This window comes from Sebastes fasciatus, chromosome 2 (genome assembly GCF_043250625.1).
Source record: "Sebastes fasciatus isolate fSebFas1 chromosome 2, fSebFas1.pri, whole genome shotgun sequence".
Classification (NCBI taxonomy): Eukaryota; Metazoa; Chordata; class Actinopteri; order Perciformes; family Sebastidae; genus Sebastes; species Sebastes fasciatus.
In genome coordinates this window covers 22,224,567-22,245,579 of record NC_133796.1, presented here as the reverse complement: position 1 = coordinate 22,245,579, position 21,013 = coordinate 22,224,567, and the positions used below count along the sequence as shown (strand labels likewise).

At 39.7% G+C, this 21,013-nt stretch overlaps 2 protein-coding genes across 2 annotated transcripts in view; both read right to left on the bottom strand.

The window, feature by feature from the left end:
- Window positions 1-9,593, bottom strand: part of cyp27c1 (cytochrome P450, family 27, subfamily C, polypeptide 1) — a 10,645-nt gene extending 1,052 nt beyond the window's left edge. Inside the window, exons 1-9 of the mRNA XM_074614609.1 lie at window positions 9,132-9,593; window positions 7,640-7,830; window positions 7,095-7,294; window positions 6,559-6,768; window positions 5,326-5,489; window positions 2,540-2,706; window positions 2,218-2,296; window positions 1,785-1,988; window positions 1-247 (exon numbers count right to left, since the gene is read on the bottom strand). The exon at window positions 1-247 is cut by the window's left edge and continues 1,052 nt beyond it. Coding sequence (XP_074470710.1) covers window positions 128-247; window positions 1,785-1,988; window positions 2,218-2,296; window positions 2,540-2,706; window positions 5,326-5,489; window positions 6,559-6,768; window positions 7,095-7,294; window positions 7,640-7,830; window positions 9,132-9,503 — 1,707 coding nt within the window. The 5' untranslated portion in view covers window positions 9,504-9,593 and the 3' untranslated portion in view covers window positions 1-127. The remainder of the gene's footprint in view (window positions 248-1,784; window positions 1,989-2,217; window positions 2,297-2,539; window positions 2,707-5,325; window positions 5,490-6,558; window positions 6,769-7,094; window positions 7,295-7,639; window positions 7,831-9,131) is intronic.
- A 2,381-nt stretch (window positions 9,594-11,974) lies between these two features.
- ercc3 (excision repair cross-complementation group 3) lies at window positions 11,975-20,972 on the bottom strand. The gene is made up of 15 exons (XM_074614599.1): window positions 20,792-20,972; window positions 19,376-19,575; window positions 19,019-19,255; window positions 18,841-18,890; window positions 18,612-18,747; window positions 17,100-17,270; window positions 16,738-16,942; window positions 16,103-16,417; window positions 15,739-15,923; window positions 15,349-15,551; window positions 15,145-15,241; window positions 14,212-14,329; window positions 13,971-14,089; window positions 13,063-13,212; window positions 11,975-12,943 (listed from the first exon to the last, which is right to left on the bottom strand). Exons 1-15 carry the CDS (start codon window positions 20,817-20,819, stop codon window positions 12,809-12,811), a joined length of 2,349 nt encoding a protein of 782 aa, XP_074470700.1. The 5' UTR covers window positions 20,820-20,972; the 3' UTR covers window positions 11,975-12,808.
- Between the last annotated feature and the right edge of the window lie 41 nt (window positions 20,973-21,013).

Genomic DNA, 21,013 nt, shown 5'->3' with positions numbered 1-21,013 from the left:
CAGCTTGGTACCTACAACCTAACAGTGGAAGGTGTACTAAAAGCAGTGTATTTTTAAAAAACCCTAATAATGAATAAGCGCTTTAAAAGCATACAGTACAGTAGACCTTATGGAGAGGAGTCTGAGACTAGTTTTCCCTGTCGATGAACTGCAGGTGGATGGGGTCAGCAGGGCAGAGCAGACCGTGGGTTTTGGCCTTGACGTCATCAGTGAGAGGAGACGTGCCAATGTGGAACTTTTGAATGAGCTGCACAGGGAGCAAAGACACAGAGATGTCAATCAGAGTACATGGCCCACTGTCTATGAGTACATTTATAAGATAAGATAAGATAAGATTAGATTAGATAAGAAATGCCTTTATTTGTCCCGCAGTGGGGACATTTGCAGTGTACAGCAGCAAAGGGGATAGTGCAAAAAACAAGATGCATCAGCAAACAAAGTGTAACAAAATATGAACCATTTAAATAGAAGGAAGTATAAAAAAGGAGCAGTATATACAGTATGTATTATCTTTAGTAGCACAGCTGGGAGCTGGTATGCTTCCTCTGGCCATTGGTGATAGGCAGATTCAAAAATATTCTGGGATTGTGTGAGCTATGTGATTTCTGCCTGAGTATCTGAGAGCTGCTGGAAGTGTTGAAATCTTAAAACTTAAAACTTAAAACCTACCTATTCAGCCAGGCTTTTAATTAAGACTGGTTACAATTTGTATTATTTTATTCATTTATTTTATTGTATTACAGTTGTAAAAGTTTTATTAAATTTTTTAATTTTTTTAATCACCTATTTTACTGAATTTCACTTGTATAATTTTATTCTATTTTACTGTTATTTTATTAATCACTTATTTTATTGTATTTCATTTGTATAATTTTATTGTTATTTTATTAATCAATTATTTTATTGTATTAAATTTGTATAACTGTATTCTATTATATTGCTATTTTATTAATCACTCATTTTATTGTATTTTATTTGCATCATTTTATTATATTCTATTTTTATTTTATTAATCACTTCTTTTATTGTATTCATTTGTATAATTTTATTTTATTTTATTAATCTAGTTTTTACTTCACACTGTTTTACTACTATTATTGTTATTATAGCTTTTAATTTTATGTTATTACATTTTTATCATTTTATTGTCTCGCATGCATTGGTCTCAAATTATCTCATTATTAAATTGTTGTATTATTTTTGTCTTTTCTGTTGTTTTCATGGTTCACACTCGTTCTGTCTTACTTTTGCCTTGTCACTCATCTGTGAAGCACTTTGAACTGCACTAACCTGTATGAAAGGTGCTAAACAAATAAACTTTGATTTTTTGATTGATTGATTGACTGATTGATGAATTGATTGATTGATTGATTGATTGATTTGGGAGTAGTAAATGAGAACGTTTTTTGTTACTATACATACTACAGTATGATGATTCTAAGAATATCAATAATTCTAATAACATAAATTTTCCATGAAATGGCTCGACAAAACCCTGAAATATTGTTTGATTTTGTGTTTAGGCTTGCTTATTTTGTCTCAAAAGCCTGAATAAAGAAGGCAAGATGGACTATTTAATTAGTATTTACTCTGATTTCTCTCATATATTAAATGTTTGTTGTCAGTTCTGGATCTGGCTTACATGAATTTATGGTGTCTTGCAAGCCCATGCGAGTTGGTCATAGTTGTGTGCATGACACAATAATGACAACTTCATTCATTCATTTAAGTGTATATATTTACAGAGGTGTTTGAAGACACATTTTGTGTGATTAATCCCCTACCCTTGTGAGAGCTAGATGCATCTCTAACTCTGCCACTCTCTTGCCGATGCAGCTCCTGATGCCGTAGCCAAAGGGAATGGAGCCAAAGTTGTCGACCCGATCTGTGGAATCTTTCCGTATCCAGCGATCCGGCCGGAAGTCTGAAGCGTCAGGGAAGTTCTCTTCATCGAAAGATGTGGAGTAGTGACAAAGGGCCAACTGAGTCTGACGGAGTGAGAAAACAAACAAAAATGTCAGTTGTGTAATGAAAACAGCTGGGCTATTGTGTACAGTACATGCACGTGTACGAGAGAGAGAGATGTATGAGTAATGCAGGATCATGTTACATCTGGTCTCACTGTAATGTTTTTGGCTGACTCTTATGGTCACGCTTTTTCTTCAGCACATGCACACTCTAGAGGACTCACATCTATTATGTCTCTATCAGTCTTACCCCTTTGGGGATGAAGTATCCGCCCACCACCAAGTCATCCTGGGTAATCCGTCCGTTGCCAGGGAGAACTGGAAAAAGCCTGCTCCCAGGGAGGGGTGCACAAAGACTGTTATTCAACAGCACTATACATTCATCTTCTCACAAAGTTTAAGTGGAAGATAACCGGATGAAAGCCACACACAGAGAAAGATAATGAAGAAATTAAAGATACTCGTGAACTTATTGAACAAAGTCAAGCCCTACATTTTAAAGTCTATTAAACAATTGCTGGATTCAACAGCTGGAGAAGCTAAAAGAGTATAACTATCCATGCAATCTGCACCTGAGAGTCTCTTTGACCAGCCCTCTGATGAGAGGCAGATTGGGGACATCCTCGGCTGTGGCAACTGCTCCAGGTCCCAGAGTCCTCTTCACTTCCATAAAGATTTGCTGCTGTACTTGAGGGTTGCGCGCTAACAGGTAGCTGGCCCAGGAAAGGGTGAAGGATGTCTGAGAATAGAAAAAAGGGTATCTTTTAAAATCTGTTGTATACATTCCTCTTTGAATGTGTAGTATGTTATTCTTTGTCTCTTAAATTAAATCTCTGTGGAGATGTTGCCTTTTTTTCTTGATGTTTTGCAACAGGTTTGACTGCAATGCAGGCTGATATAAGAGTGTCTACCATGTTGCGTAAGTGTTGGGTAACCGTGAGGGGCTTTGAGGGAGAGGGGGCTGATTCCACGTGCTGAGCAGACACTCGAGGCCACTATACCAGCTGTACTCCCGGCCCTTTATCCCTCGTCTTACATCACTCATCCATATGTACCTTGATTACATGCACTCAATTGTTCCATGCTTTTACCAGAGCAGCATTACAGTGTGCAGTTTACGTCAATTGTAATGAGGATAAACAGTAGAAGCCTGATTAATCGATTAAATGTCAACTATTAAATTAATCGCCAGCTATTTTTATAATTGATTAATTGGTTTGAGTAATGTTTTAAGAAAAAAAAGTCAAAAGTTCTCTGACTTTAGCTCCTTAAATATGTGTAAAAGTTTCTGGTTTCTTTACTCCTCTATGACAGTACATTTAATATGTTTGAGTTGTGGACAAAAACCGAAACAAACAACTAATCGATTAATCAAGAAAATAAAAAAAATCAACAGATTAATCAACAATGAAGATAATTGTTAGTTGCAGCCCTACACCTCACTCCATTTCTACAATTTCTGATATATCATTGCCCGATCTCGCAGTTGCTCTCCCCCCACACTTCCCACACATCGTCCCTTTGTCATCAGACACACCCTGATCATTTTCATTTCCTCTTTCCTTTTTAGCGACAGCCAACTCATTTCTATGTCGTCTCCTGTTCTCAACTCGTCCTTTTTCACTCACATGTCACTGACATTTTAATTTCAATGACGTGGGCAGATAAGCAAAGGTTATGAAAATGGGTGTCATCTTTCCCGTATTCACATCATATCTTTGTCATCTCATCCCACATCTTATTTCTATTCCTGGCATCGTGCCTATCTTTCCATCCAACTTCCTCGCTTATTTCCACCCATGCATTTCATGACATTTACTGGTATCAGAGGGGCAGCCTTGTTATTGCCAACATCACACTGAATAGACCCCAGAGGTCAGTCTAAGGTCAGTATCTCTAACTAACTAATGATCAAAAGAGTCTCTATCCTTGTATAAGGCCCACCATCCGTCTCACTGTTCCGTCTCCCACCTCCCCTTCCTCTTCCCCCTACTCTTCCTCTGATTCTCCCTCCCACTCTGCCATCACCCTCTCCCCATCTAACCAACTTGCAACTAATCAACCCCGGCTGGGACAGATGCTGGCAACACCTCAGACAAAGCCAGAGAGGAATCATATGACAAAAGCTCATCCAAAAACAGCTCTAAAAGGATTAGGCCTCTCCCCTCTCTCCCCCCCACATCTTCTCTTCTAACATCCATCGTACACCCAACTCTTCCCCCCCACCTCCCTTATGACGCCAATTCCCCAACCTTTGCTGTTTCATGACAGCGTCCCCCATTCTCTCCCCCTCATCTCACCTCTGCCCAGTCTGTGCTATAACTCTGGCTGTGGCTAACGTGTCTTGACAGCTCCTGTGTGTGCTGAGTAAAGGGAACTGCACCACGGGGTCAGGTAATGGCTCAGCTAAGTCCACCCCCTACCGGGACGTGGCCGTTGCAACAAGTTCAACAAAAACACACACACCCTTTTATCCCGCGGCCCCCAGCTCAGAACAAAACACTCTACACCCATAATTATCATTAATCTGACAGTACCCCAAACAAATTAGGCAGTAACTGTGCACATGTGCACTCAGTACACACACAGATGCGCACACACACACACACACACACATACCGGACAAGTGTGAAACAGTTGGAAAATCATTCTCAGTGGGTATTGCGCATTATCGGGCAACACATTTTCTGGTAACTGTTGGTAATTTTGAGATCATTTCAAATATTTTGTTGTGAACATCTGTCACTTTCTGCCTGTAAAATTCTGGTATGTGGGAAATGTCTGATGACTCAGTGGACTGAGGCGCCAACCGTGCAAAAGTAACAATCAGGGTCCAAATCTGATCCAGGATCTTTGTTGTATGTCATGTGCTCCCTTCCAGTGTTTCCTATTTCTCTATTCTGCCAATTCAAAAGGTAAGCATTTCCCCCGCAAAAAATGATACTTCAGTGAGATTAAACCAACAGTCTTGATTATTTACATGTGCTATCTAATTAACTTCAAATGTGGAAACACATGAACATTCAACACAGATGTCTGGTGGAGGAGAAAGAAGACAAAAGCCCCCGCTGTGTAGATCTAACAGACAATGACGAATGACAAGAAACAAAATCTGGGTGAGAACAAGTTTGTCAGTGGGATACTGTGTAACCTCCCGATTCACTGCTCTGACCTGACGCTGGCACAGCCACACAGGCACGGATATGGCGCCAGAAACCCAACCCTTGAAACTCAGGACTGACTCAAACACACACACACACACAGACACAGACACACACGTGCGACTCCTCCACCTCCCTCTAAAGCTACACTCACTGCACCTCGACACTCCTCAAACATCTCTCTGCACATAACACACCGTGTCGACCCCGGCCAGTAGCATCTCCGTCAAATTGGCGTAGATCTCTTCCACGCTCATCTCCCTGGTAACGAGCATGTGTGTGAGCAGTCCCCCCTTCACCTCCTCTCCCCTCTCCAGCTGGGCCTTGATCTCTGAAAGCCTCTTATCAACGTGAATGCGGCCTGGGATCAGACAGAGACAGAGAAGGTGGGATGAATGGAGAGGGGGGACGGAAGGGGAGGTGAAGGAGGGTAGTGAAGGAAATAAAGGAAAAAAAGGAATAGGTTATGTAACAGAAGGACCCCATACTCCCACAATCCCATGGTACAGCAGTAGAGATTTATAAGCAAATCAACATTCCTTTCTATTGATGCCTGGCTTCTATCCCAAAAAAGTTTGCAAATGCGTAGCCAGACCTGAGCTGTACTGTTTTGTATTTGAACAGACAAAGCATTACTTAACATGCTTACACATCGGAAACTATTTATAATGATCTTTGGAGGAAGCCATTCTAGAAACATGTAAAGTAATATATAATAATAATACATTTTATTTAGTGGCGCCTTTCTGGACACCCAAGGACACTACTTCCGCAGATTTCACAATGGCGGCGGCCTCACAAACTTTCTCATTTTACAGCTAAACCGTGCACTACAAGATGATTCTGAAAACATTTGAGGTGAGAAATATGCATTAACGTAACATAATATTGATCCATATTTGATCAGCGCTGCCTAGTTTGACCGTTTGGTCGGAGATCGCGAGTGATTGACAGCTGGCTCTCATAGACGGCAGATGGACAGCGGACCTCAGATCAGCTCTTACTGCTTTTTTCCCTCCGGTCTGTGAAATCTTGCAGATGCCGTTAGGAGCACCGGAGGACACAGATGCACATGATTTTTTTTCAGGTTACCCGTTTCATGTACTACTGTCACGATATAGCGACCGTTTTATAAAAGTAACTTTTTTTAAACATATTTGCTCCAATCTCGCCTACTTCAGCTTTAATTAAAAGTTGGGTTGGTTGTGCTGTTCAAATACATAATGCTATATTTGTTGAAATGCTCATTATCACTAGCAATCAATAAATCAAATGCTCTGACCAAAAAAAAAGGAAAAAAAATCATTTTTATAATTTTGGGGGAGTGGCTTTGAAGGGAGGCCTGAAGAGACAGACTGTCAGTGTTGCAAGTATACTAAAAAGTAGCAGTAGTATAATGTATGCCCCGTGGTCAAAATGTCAACACTTACTGAATTTGAAGAGGCCATCCCAGGAGAGACAGAACTCCTCCCAGGGTTTGGGGATGGCAGGTCGGAGCCACTTTGGGATCGCCCCGGCATACATGGTCGTCTTGAAGGAGCTGAACATGAGGTGCAGCGCACTAATGTAGTCTTGGGTTTCCTTGGGAATCTCATTTTCCAAACAGCCTAGTCGGGACTCGTACATAATGGTTGCCACACCTGTAAAGACAAAGGCAGGGAAGAGGAAGACAGAGTTTCAGTAATCTTTTCTGTACAGTTTTGAAAGCTGTAAGGATTCCTGATCACTTAACTGAAATGTAACACATGTGCATCACAATGTGGTAAATCTAAATTTGAGAGGATTGAATTTGCGTATTTTTTTTTTCCTGTCTTTTTTTTCTCTGCTATCACCTCTTCTTACCTACTTTTTGTCCTCTCTGACGGCCTCACTGATCATCAAACTACACCTTCACTATCCTTTTCAAATCCACCTTGCCCAACATTCGATTCATTCACAAAACACCGTTTGTGTGCAGTTTACAAACCTTCCATGGCATATTTGAAGAAGAGGTCATTCACATTGAGGACAGTCGCTCCGTCAGACTCCTGCGTGCGCAGAATACAAACTCTCTTGATGAGGTCATCCACCACTTGGTTCACATCATCAGAGAAGACTGCCACGTCTCGGGGACGCATGATGAGCTGCCTGAGCACGCTCCGCATTTTCAGCCAATCTTCTCCCTCACTGGAGAACAAGAGACAAGGTGAATTTTTGTCCTTCCATTGTATTGTTTTATTTTAATGTAAGACATTCACAGACATATGTAGACGGAATAGCCTTGTTTTTATGAAGAATGATTGTGGTGAACCTGTTGAAAAATGAAAGTATTGATGCCAGATGAGTTCATAGATACAAAAGAGGAAAATTTGAGAAGTAAAAGGGAATGTATACTAGAAGTTAGCTAACAATGGACATGTAGCCGGGACACCAAGCACATTAAAGTAAAGTAATTATCCTGTCAACCCAAAAATCATTAATTTCAGGAGGTCACTGTCCAGACTTCCGGGTCAAAGGTCAAAGGGGACTCACGCTGAGATGAGGCCAGTGGAACGGCCTCTCATATCTCTGTACTCCTTCCAGGACTCCATGTTGGCTCTCTGGGGGGCCACGCCCTCGGCCCTCAGCACCTCAGCCACCAGGTCGCGGTCTGCCACCGAGACCACCAGCTGGGGCCCAAAACGGGATTTGAAAATTTTGCCAAACTTCTTCCTGTGCTCCATCTTTAAAGCAGTAGTGACACAAAAAAATAGTTGTCACATTTATTTCTTTTGGAGAAAATCCAGGACTAAACTTCACTTTATCAGACAGACATATTCTTTATAAAATCAAAATGTAATGTAACGTAGTATATGCAGATACTGGCTATTAGGTTAAATCTATGATTTAGCTCAGAAATGTAAATGTATTGTAAATAATATAATAAAACATTTTTTATTGTATCCGATTGAAGCAGATCAAAAAATAATGGTAAAGTATTGGAACTCATTTCAGCAGATTAGTGTTGTATACCAGCCATGCCAGTGGTATCTCCAGTAGAACCAGTCTGTAACAATGGCCTTCATTTACCCACCATCCAAAGATACCTTTTATTGTCTGAATGTTGTGTCACTAAGAGAGGATGTCTATATTTCAATCAATGCCTATGACAAATGGCAATGCTCACACACAACTGCTTGAATTAAAATAGAAAGAGGGGTGTGTTTATCTGACTTTACATTTTTAAAGATGCTTCATAATAAAAAGAGTGAGTGTCACCAGTTTCAGCACAACATGATCATGAGTAATTACTTGTCCTGATCAAGAGTATACTAGATAACAAAATTATTTGGTTACGATTGCCCAAAAGTCTTTATAGATATTTAAATCAATTTCCTCCTCACAAACACTAACCATACACTTCCACACACACTTTTTTTATATATATTTACTGTATTGTTATTGTTGTTATTATATATAACTTGTCCTAATTGCTTGTTATCACTATTATGTAGTCATATTATTTCTTTATATTAATCTTGTCTCTAAGTGGAGGCTTCAGATAAGCCCAGTGTTTTTTTTTGCCTCTTCCTGCAACTGTATATTATTCATTTAGTTTTTTTTGTTATGTTGTGTAGTCTTAAATTGTGCAAAAATAAATAAACAAATAAACAAACAAAATGTTATCTTTTGTAAGTGTTGTTTTTTTTCAAGCTGATTTGGCTCATTTGCTAATTTCCTTACTTTTAACTTGTTTTAAGATTTTCTCTACAGACTGAATATCAAAGTGATTTACAAACGAGATGATCTGCTGCATCTTGTTCTGGAGCAAACTCATTCAGTGTATCACGTAACTCACTTGAAGACTATTACAAAACTTGACCAGCGAGCAAAACTCCTGGTGCGCTTTTACGCAACTGCCTGTGCCATTTTACGCATCAGTGGCACATTTGGCACAAGCTGAGAATGAGGAACACAAAGAAAACATTTCATCTGTCGAGAAAAAAGCTCAAAAGAAAGGTCTATATGGACACTTTCACATTACCTGAATCTCGTGGATTCTACTGAACCCGTCTCTCCAGAAGAACTCGACCAGGTTGGACAGGGTGCTGGGTCCAGGCATCTCCTTCAGGCTCATGACTCTGGGTTTCTCTGTGATCAATCTCTCAGGCATGGCCTCTTCTTCTCCAGCCGAGGACATCCCGAAAGCCTCGCTGGCTGCAGACTTGTGCAAAGCGCGTAAAATGAAGAACAGCTGCTTGTTTAGCCGGTCGCCTTGCAAACTCTTCCAGCATGCTGTCGTGAAATGATTCAGGATTGCCATTATTTTGATTTGTTTTCGGTGTTTCCGTGCACAAAAAAAGTCTTTTGCAAAGTCTAAAAGAGGCACATCTGCAAATGCATGCTTCTGGCACATGCAGCAGTATAGTCCTTCCTCCCTCTCTGTGGGGTATTGTAATGTCAGATGGGATTGTATATTGTGGGGCGCTTTTAAAGAGTTGCTTGTACAACCACAGAAGTGGAAGAGGATTGGATGCTCGCTTCAAAAGAAGGGAGGGATATAAGTCTGTATTAGGCTGTGGGCGTTTCCACCCAAAAAGCTGCTGGGCTCAGTCTTTCATTGGGAAAAGAGTGCGTTACAACGTGCCCAAAATACGGTTACATCACACCAATCAATCTGCCTGTGTGTAGGTCCACACCCCACCTCCAGCATGCAAACACGCACACATGCACGCTGAATAAAGGTTAATGTGATTAACTTCACTTGAAGCCAAATTGCATGTTTACATTGGTCATATAACAAAGGAAAAATCCCTCCCACAGACAGTCTGGCTCATGTCAGCTCGTGCACTGTAAACAATTGCTGTTAATTTACAGCAGGATTTCAACAGTATTAACTGTTATTGCTAAAAACAGTGCTTTATTGTTAATACAAAAGAAAACCTGTTAAATTACGCTCAAAGGCCGTTTTTTAACTGAACTATAATGCATTCTTAAAAAACAGCACTTTACTGCTGATCAACTGTCTAAAGTATGTAAAAAATACAACCTAAATAGTGCATTAAAACAGATCAGTAAGATAATGTAAAAGAAAGGTGAAAAACAGCTATATAATGTATCTTTAAACAGTAAATTAACTGTAAAATACTATGAAATTAGTATTTTTCATTAACAGTACAAAGCTGTAAATTTCAGCGACAGTATAATAATGTTAATTTTACAGTAACATAAAGGCAACCCTGCTGCCAGTTCTTTACTGTTATTTTACTGGGGAATTCTTAACAGTGTGGACATCCATATTCAGAGAGGTGATTTCTCACAAATCATTAGCTGTTTACACCTACAGTAAGTGCTCACCAGTTTGTTAATGTTCAGCAGTAATATTTCAAGAAATACAGGATAGACTGTATACAATCTGTGGAGATAGATTGCCAAAAACAAGTTGTTATATGTCTGGAGCTCATAGAGGCATGATATACTGTATATATATATATGTGTAATATTTCTCTTGAAGCTTACAAAACATGAATGGTAGATTTAGCAAATTATAAAATATTTGCACACTATTCATGTCTCTGTCTAAGAAAGTTCTCACACCGGGCTAAACTTTTTGTTGTTGATCTTTTTAACAGATCTTGAAGAGGAGGTTTAAAGGGGAACAATACCCATTTTCAAAATTCATACATGTTATTCCTATGGTCTAAGACAGTCCAAAAAATATTAGTAAACATGAACGACTCTCCCATAATCCAAAAACTAAAGTAGTGAAACTCAAACTTGTGATGTCGTAGGGTATGGAGCAGTTCTACACTTTATACCCTATGTTATCAGAAATTGGAGTTTTACTACTTTAGTTTTTGGATTTGGGAGAGAGTTGTTCAAGTCTACTAATAGTTTTGGACTGTCTTAGACCATAGGAATAACATTTAAATAATTTAATATAATTTCAAATAATTTTGAAAATGAGTGTAGTTCCCATTTAAACCCTGAACTCATCACTGCTTTCCAACTTATGATTGCTTTTATCACATTTCTGATAAATTGAATCACTGTTTTGACCATCCTCTCAGAGGAAGCGAATCACAAACCATGCATCAGTTATTAGCATATGCATCAGCACACTTCCTCATGTCTGTGTACATTTTCTTCCCCATTGTGATAAATGTACTTCAGTTGGATGGTCCATCCTCTCTCTCTCACTCCTCATCTCAACAGACACTTGAATTTAAATCTGCATTACAATCTACATTGCTCCTTCAATGAGGCCTCAAGTCTCCCGAGGACACAAAGCAGGGATTAAACCGACCAGGAAATAGAAAGGGCCATTTAGAGGGTTACTGTTCGCTGTGGTATAGTGAAGGGCGCCTGGGCAGAGGTGGGTATTTTCCCACACTCACCACTCTGGCAGCTTGCACAAGGCACCAGGCTGGATGTTGTTTTTGGAAAGTCTTCAAGTCATCAAGAAGCAGAGGAAGTACACCCCCAACCCCTCACCCCTCTCTAGCCCCCGCTTTTACTCATGCCAAGTTTTCCCTCCTGCCAGTATTCAAGAGAAAAAAATCTTGCAGCTACACTTCTTTTACTCTTACTTTTCTTTACAAATTGAAATAAATTAATGTACTGTGATGTTTAGCCGGTGGTGTCGCTATTAATTGCTGGCAGGAACAACTTATTCCTTATAGTTATTTTAAATAGCTTTACTGATTTTGAATGTTGTCATGTTCCATTTTGCCATACGTTTGTCTGTCATATACCACTGTATATAACAGACTCATTTTAATAATCAATTTCTTAGGAGACTAACATTCTTTTCTGTCTCCCATAGTTACAGACGTAAACAAGTTTTTCCTTGCAAAAAAACCAAACAAAAAACACAAAGAGCCGTCATTCTTTAACAAAACATATTTAGCAACATTTTAAAAACATAAACTCCAGAACGAAACATATGAATGAAAATTAACATCAGGAACAGATTAATGTCCACTGATTATGTGGGTTTCATTTGTGATGTTTTAAACGTGTAAAATGTAGCCACATTTACAAAAAACTGTATTGACACAAGTCTAACATACATCCTTCCTTAGTTTTCCTCCTCAGATACAGTCGTCAGTGAAGCATACACTAACAGTAGATAAGACACAGGTTATTCAAGGTAGGGCTAACATCACCTATCCGTCATACTCCCGTCCACTCTCACCCTACGCACAGACATTTGTGGTTGAAATATACTGCTAACAGCAAGTCCAAGTCTTCAAGCGTTGTGGAAGCTTGAATTGCATAAACTTTTGTTTCAGGGTTTTTTTGTTTTTGTTTTTTTCAATTTCAAGTGAGAGCCAACAGCAGTTGACACTTAGAGATTTAATCTGCAAATATTGTTGCATGTGAAGTGCTTGAGGGAGCTGGTGTTGAGACTTTCAAATTCATCACACAGAGCAGCTGAGCCCTGCAGGCGTCATTTGCTGCATTCTTACCTATATGTATAATTAATTTCAACCATCATCACCATCAGCTACCAGGAGGAAGCAATGCACAGTACAGCGTCATGAGCTTCAGATAATATTCAGGTTCAGGTTATCTCCAGTTATTGCTCTGTTCTCCAGACCAGTCGGACTATCTGAACCTGCTGCTGGTAGCCTGGTGCTTAGCCTCAGTATTCATTATTGCGCCCCAACTTTGTCTTGTTGCAACTGAGTAAGTCTTCAGGTGTCAGGGTCAGTGCATCTACTTCCTGAAGCGCTTGAACAGCGGATGAATGTTCTTGCCTAATAGAGATTTGCTGCCTCGACTCTGATATTCCATGTAGACGGCGTCATCTGCACCCGACATGGAGCTCATGGTGCCCGTTCGCCTTGAGAACTGATAAGGAAGCAGGGGGGAGAGAAAACAAGTGAGAATATTATAATGTACAATAGCACAAATGCAAAGGCAATTATGTATATGTGCTTTCTGAGTCCAGGTTTAGTGAACGTCCTCACCTGTGGTCGTCCGCCTAGCTCCCCTGCCACCACTTCCTCCTCAGCATCCAGGTCTGAAGCAGCTAGGACTTTCTGAAGCAGCTGCTGTTGCTCATCTTTTGTGGAGAACATTAAGTCCCCTTCCTCCATACCTGCCAACTTTGTGATCACCTATGAAAAAAGAGGAACAAAATGGTATTTGAAAATGGAACAAGAATGATGTGTCACATAAATGAAGACCAAGGATCAAGCACACGCCTTTTCTTATTCACAAACATTTTTCCATTCATCCTGAAGAATTTGTCAAAAAAACATTTAAGAAATAGTTAAAATTTGACTTAATTAAAGGTGCTCTATGCGATATCTATAGCATTATTATAGCATCAAACAACTATTTGCTATGTAAAGATACAGAGGATAGTTGAATTCTCTTCTGATGTAAACTATCTCTATGAGCGGAAGATGATTCTGGTTAACTCTTTGTTTTGTTCTCTAAAGTGAACTCCTATTGGCCAGAATCACTCAGATTTCAGGGTTGGTTACGCTTCACACTATACAAGTCCAGCCAGACTGGATCTGATGAAACTAAGCACTTCTGAAAACATCATATTGGGAAAGTGTACAGATAACAGAAAGTGAAAAAAGAAAATCCAATTTGTAATGTAATGTAATTTAAATAAACAAACTAAACACTTTCAAAATTGATACAGTTAAATCAGATTTACCAAAACTAAGTGAAATAAATCTTTAGCACCTTTAGTTTCTGTCTTGTGTGACATAGCCTTCAGTGTAATTGTTCCAAACTGTGAGAGCAAGCTTTTATGGGCCATGAGGTTCGTGACAGAAATGTATAATCTGGTGTATGAACAACATGGTAAACTTTGTGGTGGTAATGTGGAAATGATAAGATGTTGCAGGGGTGAACATACCTTAAAGCTGTAGCCTTGGTCCACCAGGAACCTCTGCCTCTTGGTGGAGTATGCCATCTCCTGGGTGTCCTGGGACACCAGTGAGTAGAAGTACGCATTGTACTCCTCAGCTACCATTCCTAAACAAGCAGGTGGAGTGAGAATAACCATTTTAGTTCATGGATCGAGGTAGACGAAACAGCTACATCAGCATGTGTCATGCATAGGCAAACAATATGTGTTTTTCTGCAGACAGACTGACCTTTCTTGGCTCGTAAGACTCTTCCCAGCCTCTGGGCCTCCTGTCTGCGTGATCCACCATGAGAGGAGATCTGGATCAGAACGTTGGCTTCTGGCAAGTCAAATGAGGTGTCTCCAACCTGTTTGGTAGAAGGAATTAGGGCGGGGCGATATGGCCAAAATCTTCTTCTTTCCCGATATAGGTCATTTCATATCTCAATAACAATATATATTACAATGTAACATGTTTTCTGGTAATTCAATAAATAAATAAATAGTCTATATGAAATAACCACATGGTAAAGGCTATTTTGGTATACTCCTGTGTGAATTAGGTACTTGACAAATGAAAAGTACTGAGTATTTTCTCATTTAATTAAGAACTTTAATGTAAAATAAACATAACACTTTCAAGTGAAATTATAGATAAAGAAAAAACAAATAAATGTTTAACTACACCGGGGTATTCCCATGAGCAGAACTCTTATCAATTCAGATTTTCTGAGAAATTTGACTTATTATGTGCTTGTTATTATCAATTTAGATACTATAATTGTGTATTGTGAAATTTTGATATACAGTATGATTTCATCACAATATGATTCCATTGAAAGATGATAAGTGTGCATTTACTGTTTTATCAAAAGGCAAAAAAAAATCTGATTTCATGTCATTTGTTTCAGAATGGAGTAAATGTCTGGAATAATGTGTGGTCGCCAGCCAGTAGGATTAGTACCATTACTGGAATATTGTTTCAATCTGATTCAATTGTTAGCGTCCATATAAACATACTGAAGGCAGCAGTAGTGCAGAGAGGAGGCAAATGAATGACACTCAGCTAGTCGTCTTCAAAACACTGGTATACCTCCTACTGGCCACAAGGGGGCACGTGGTGACTGAATGAGCACAGTCCATATTACTTATCAATAATAGATTGATCGATTGGTTTGTTTACCTTGGAGATGAAAATGGTGTTGATCTTGGGGTTGTGTTTGAAGTTCTGTAGAATCTGCATTCGTTCCCCCTGAGAGGTCGGACCGTAGATGTAAGGCCTTCGAGAGGAAATCGAGAGAGCATAAAAACATAAAGTGATCCTCATCTGAACAGGCAACAATTTACTGAAACATTTTAAATGCTGCTCTTGTTGTAAATAACTTACTTGTTGAGGCGAATGGCGTATTCCTTCAAGGCGAACACGTTGTCAGCAAAGACCATAATCTTGTCGTTGCGCCGCTCGTGGAAGCGAATGAGAAACTGGCAAGCGCGGAACTTGTTGGGGTTCATTGTATAAAACAGGATGCGCTTCTTCGTCTTGATGGCCACATACTCTCTGTAAAACTCCGGAGACATCGGGCACCACACCTGAAGCACAGATATGGGCATATTGTTCAGAGAGATTTATCACTTGTACTTGTTATATTGAATCTGTAAGCAGACTACTTGATTACTATAAGCAAATTATTTAAACAGCATTTGTATAGGAATGATTCTGTCCCAAGCTTTTTGATTCATATAAGCAGTTTCCACTGTATCATACTGCGAGACTCACCTCTGCACACTGGACTTTGGCAATGTAGCCATTGTTCTGCAATTCCATCCAGTTGGCCTCAAACAGTTTAGGCCCAATTAGGAAGTTCAGGTCCACAATCTTGTCATCTTCCCTGACCAGTGTGGCAGTGAGCCCCATTTTGCAATGTGCCTGGACAATGGTCAGAACACGACGGAACATCTTGGCTACAGAGAAAGTACAGAATTATGTAGAATAATCTCACCAAATGATGCGTCTACTTCATGTGTCTATATCCCCCTTGTATCCAGACCATTACTATATATTAAATATTCTTTGCATATCGCTGTTCTATTGGAAGGTAATATAGAGTTTTCTTGAAAACTGATGTACAATAACAGCTCACCAGGGATAGTGTGCACCTCATCCAGGATAATGAGTCCCCACTCCTGGCTCCGCATCCACTCCATGACTCGCTCAGCCTCCCAGGAGCGCTTGGTGGTGTGACCCAGCATAGAGTAGGTGCTGATGGCCACCGAGCAGCCGATGGGCTTGTCCTTGGCGTCGGAGGTGAAGCGGCAGATCTGAGAGTCATCAATGGTGGACCACATCTTGAACTGAGCCTTCCACTGCTCCACTGACACTGAGGAGTTCCCCAACACCAGGCAGCGTTTACGCACCGTGCACGCCGCTGTCACGCCCACCAGAGATTTGCCCGCTCCTGGAAAGCAAAGGGGACAAAAAATATTGAGACAGGCAGGCTTTTGAAACACAAAAAGATTATTGATAGTAAGTAATAGAGTACACCCTCAACCCAAATTAAAAATAAGATAAAAGAAACTAAATACAAGAGTATATCCCTTGTTTCATATGGGCTACGCAAATATTTTAAATCTTTTATATCACACATTATTATTTCATATTCAAGTTCAACCACTTTGCCATTTCAAGATTGCATTTTAATTGTGATGAAATGCTTCCTTTCTGTTTTGTCACTAAATGTTCTGTCCTCCCTCGACTGCAGTAAACCAGCTGTCTCACCACAGGGCAGCACGATGACCCCAGAGCGAGCACGTCCATTTCCAAACATCTTGCGCAGACTCTTTTCCTGGTAGGGTCGCAACACAGCAGTGGGCTTCAGGTCTATGTTGATGTCTGGGTTGACTGTATCATTGCGAAAGTCGTACTCTGCTAGGAGGGGGTACTCCATTGTAATACAACGCTTCTGCACCTCTTCAATCATCTCCTACACCAGATCAGAGAAGCAGAGTTCAGAGTAGAGCATAAAAATATGATTTATAACATGATACTTCATTTGAAATAAACGGCATAAATGTCAGCAGTAATGTAAAGTCCGTAGTAGTTAAACAGCAAAAAAAGAGAAAAAGAAATCCGATGTGTACCTGGCGGATCTCAAAAGACACAGTCTGAGTCTCTTCCTCCTCCTCTTCTTCTTTATCCATCTGCTCATAGTAACTGAAGATATCCTCAGGGACCTTCTGGGTTGAAGTCTGTCCATCGCCGGGCTGCTGTGAGGTGGAAGTACCCCCCTTTTCCTCAATAGACTTGTAAATCTGTCAGAAGGAGACACCGAGGGATATTTGGTGTATTACCAGGACAACCATTATTTCCAAAACATAACTCATTACTGCTTTCTAATAAGATGCTAGCATAAATGACCTGACCTAATGTGAATGTTCAATTTGTGCATCACAAGACATCTTTCCTCATGTCATTAATATTATTTTGTTTGTAAAATGTGTGCATAATCACATTTTTAAGAGTAGCTTCAAACAGGTGTAAAATTTTGGTTGTGCTGCCATCGAGCAGAAGCTCAATGATCTGTGAAGTACAGCACATCACAATGCGCTATGGTGCAACTTAACTTAACTCCATCTTTAAGTCAATGACCTCTTCTGGTCGAAAGTGTAAGTCTTTTGACTTCCAACAGTGGGTAGTAAACACAAACACACATGTATGTGTTTAAAATGTGTTTAACGGTTTTATTGATAACATTTTTATGTAGACGAATATTTTCTTTTATTATGTATGGCTTTTTCTGAAAAAAATTATTATGATTGTGAATTAATCAGTTTTTAAATTTTGCCGGGTCCAAAATGAATGTTTTGTTTATGTCTGTGGATGTTATCTGATGTTCGGTTCCCATTTCTAACAAGGCATGTGAGCCAACAGTATAACAAAGTTGGTATCTCTGTGTCGTCAGCAATCAAGTTGCCAGTTACTGGAAAAAACAGATAAATGGCGATAAAAGGAGGGTGCCTCTGCCATGCCTGGCCGCACAGACACTGGTGTCTCCATCAAGCTGCAGACAACGTGAATAGTTATCGTGGCAACAAGTGACAACTGACATTAGCACATATTAGCTATATTAGCTTAATCGTCCGAACAACAATAACCCATAAAATTTAATCATATTTAAACAAAACCAACAACAACTACCAACAGCCATAGTCCTTACAACCTTAACTAATGTGTTGTCACCGGTTAGATTGTCAAAATGAAGAAAAGAAGAGCTTCAATCACTGACGAGCTACGTGAGCATTAGTGACGATTGTGTCCAGTTACCTAACGTGCGTGCCGCGTACACACACAAAATGACTTCATTAATCTCCCACGAAAGATTCATCACTTGACTGTCTGTCTGAGTCTCACTCGACTCCACCGTAAAAGATGCAGGTTGTGCAACGAACGGGCAACCACTTGTTGCGAAGTGAATGCAATGGAACACGGGAGGGAGAGTGCGACATCTAGTGGCTGAATGTTATCAATGTTATCAATGGCACCTTTAAATTCATAGATTATTTCAAATTTAAAAAAATAATAAATTACTTTCTAATAATAAATGAGTTTATATGTTTGTGTGTAAGTAAAAAAAAAGATTTTGGATGGCATACCAATGACTTGCTGGTGACGACTTCGGTAATAAGCTCAGTGTCCGCTCCGTCTGCAGTGCGGAGACGACAGTCACGGATCACGTTGTCCTGCAGGAGGCGCTGGATCACATCAGGGAAGGTACTCTCAACAAAATACCTGAAGGTAGACAGGCAGCACAGTTTAAGAAGAGCACTGAAGGGACGATTAATGATGTAAAGACAGAAGGAGTGGTTGTTAAATTGCCTTTACCTATTGTGCTTGAGCACCAGCTTGACTTTGCCATAGCTCAATGTGCAGAGCTGAGAGAGAGAGAGGGAGAGGGATAAAATGCAATGATTAAATATCCACATGTTGCACACATGGCATAAAAAATAATACATTAAATTGTCCTCTTCTCTCAAAACATCATACACTCTCTCATTCAGACCTTAATGAACTGCACAATTCCATCAGGTACAGATGTCTTGCTGAGTTTCTGCAGGTACTCCACAATATCAGAGGTCTGCAGCCCCACACTGACAGCTGCATACAGGGAATAGGCCGTCAGCTTGTACTCATGGACATGGTTAGGCCTGCACACTGGCTCTGCAATGGCCACCATGAAATCCTGGGCGTACTTGTACACTGGTGAGAAGGCCTCCAGAAAGATGTGTCCATCTGGAGCCTGGAGGAGTGAAAAATGATAAAAAAAAGAGGATGAGAAAGAAATAGAAAGAGACATATCTTACAATATCATGTAAAATCGGTGTCAAAGGAGGTAATCAACAATCCAAACAGATCTTACCACCCAGAGGGGGCGTGAAGAGTGATCATTCTTTAACATCATCTGAACACGGTAGTCTTTGGCTCCATATTCATCCAGCTTTGTACTGGACTCTTCCACTTGTTTCCCTGCAGCAGCAGGTATGGCCTCCTGAGACTCGCTGCCCACGACCTCTTCTTCATCTTCTTCCTCCTCATAGACACGCTTTTTGGACTTCTTGTCTATAACCCAACAGTATGAGTTAGAAAACATTTTCAGTAAAGTAGAGGTGGACAAATAACTTGACAGCAGAAACATCAATGTAAATTATATTGTTTTAAGATTTTAACCCACTCCTGGCAATATCATGGTGTATATATATGACTCTTTTTAAAACCCACAGACCCAAACCCATTTCTTTTTTCTTTCTTTTTATTGTGTTATAAAGTGATTAGAAAACAAATGAAGACATGTGTAAGGACATATATAAAAAAGACCAAACGATATTATACAGAGAAAGACAAATAACAAAGTACAAAAACAAAACAACACAAGGTTGAAGAATGTGTCTGTGTGTGTGATGTGGATAATGGGTGTGTGTTTGGCATTGAATGAGGAGGTGGATGGTCATATATCTACTCTTAAACACATATACTGTACACATGCACACTTATCTACACACACACATACAGATATCCTTCCTTTTATGTGTAGAGCATAGGGGGAACAAAAACTTTCTTTTCCAATACAAGATGTAGGAATATCCTTCCTTTCCTAAAGCTTGTTTTGCTGTATTTGTAGATAGATAGATAGATAGATAGATAGATAGATGGATAGATGGATAGTAACTGTGTCCAGCATCACAGTTCCATAGTGCAAAACATGTTAGTAAAAAGGCAGTAAAAAAGTTAGAAGTGCAAAGTACAAAGTACAAAAAAAATATACCAGATATAAAAATACAAGAAGATGAAGAAAACTGTTAAAAGTGAATATAGTGCAGGGTAACAGCTGTGATACAGGACTATTAAAAAGGGGAATATAGTGCAGAAGAGACTGTTAAACCTGAGTATAGTGCATTATTATCTGTCCTGCAGGGGGTAATGCATTTTACCAACAGAGCACACAGGTTAAAAGACGCTGTGTGCTTTACTACACACGCATTTCAGTCAATAAGTCATGTAGTTTATGACCCATTCCTGCGTTTCTAAATATAATTTTAGACTGTTTTGTCACAGTTTTGTCATTTACCAAGTTAACATTTCACTATAACTACTAATGTTAAACCTTTAGCAAGGCATTTGATACTCAAAGGAGGCTTTAAAGGACTCCAAATGCAAAACTACAGTGTGGTCATGTCACAACAACAGAGACATGTGAGATCCACTGCACATCTTCATCTTCCAGCCAGCTAGCAGCTAGCAGCTAACGATAACATTAACATTAACATTATCAACTCACCCCGGTCTCCTTTATCCTTTTTACCCATTTTACAACTTCCTAAATAGGTTATTTCTTTCAAAACATGGCAGACATCTGTGTAAGCTGCCCGGAGTCCCTCTGAAAGTCCACAAAGATGGACTATGTAGTCTGATGATAGCTACTACGACACAATACTAGTTACTGTAGATACGCAGCTTCCGGTCTCAGCCTTCAAAATAAAAGCTTCAGTTTAAAGAAGTA

Bases quoted from the DNA above. Each gene is read 5' to 3' on its own strand.
- ercc3 (XM_074614599.1), bottom strand. From the start codon at position 20,819: ATGGGTAAAAAGGATAAAGGAGACCGGG. The intron at 14,090-14,211 runs GTCAGTCTGTCT...CTGCTTGTTTAG, and splicing joins AGTCTTACGAGCCAAGAAAG to GAATGGTAGCTGAGGAGTAC. The intron at 12,944-13,062 runs GTGAGGACGTTC...CTTCCTTATCAG, and splicing joins AGCTAGGCGGACGACCACAG to TTCTCAAGGCGAACGGGCAC.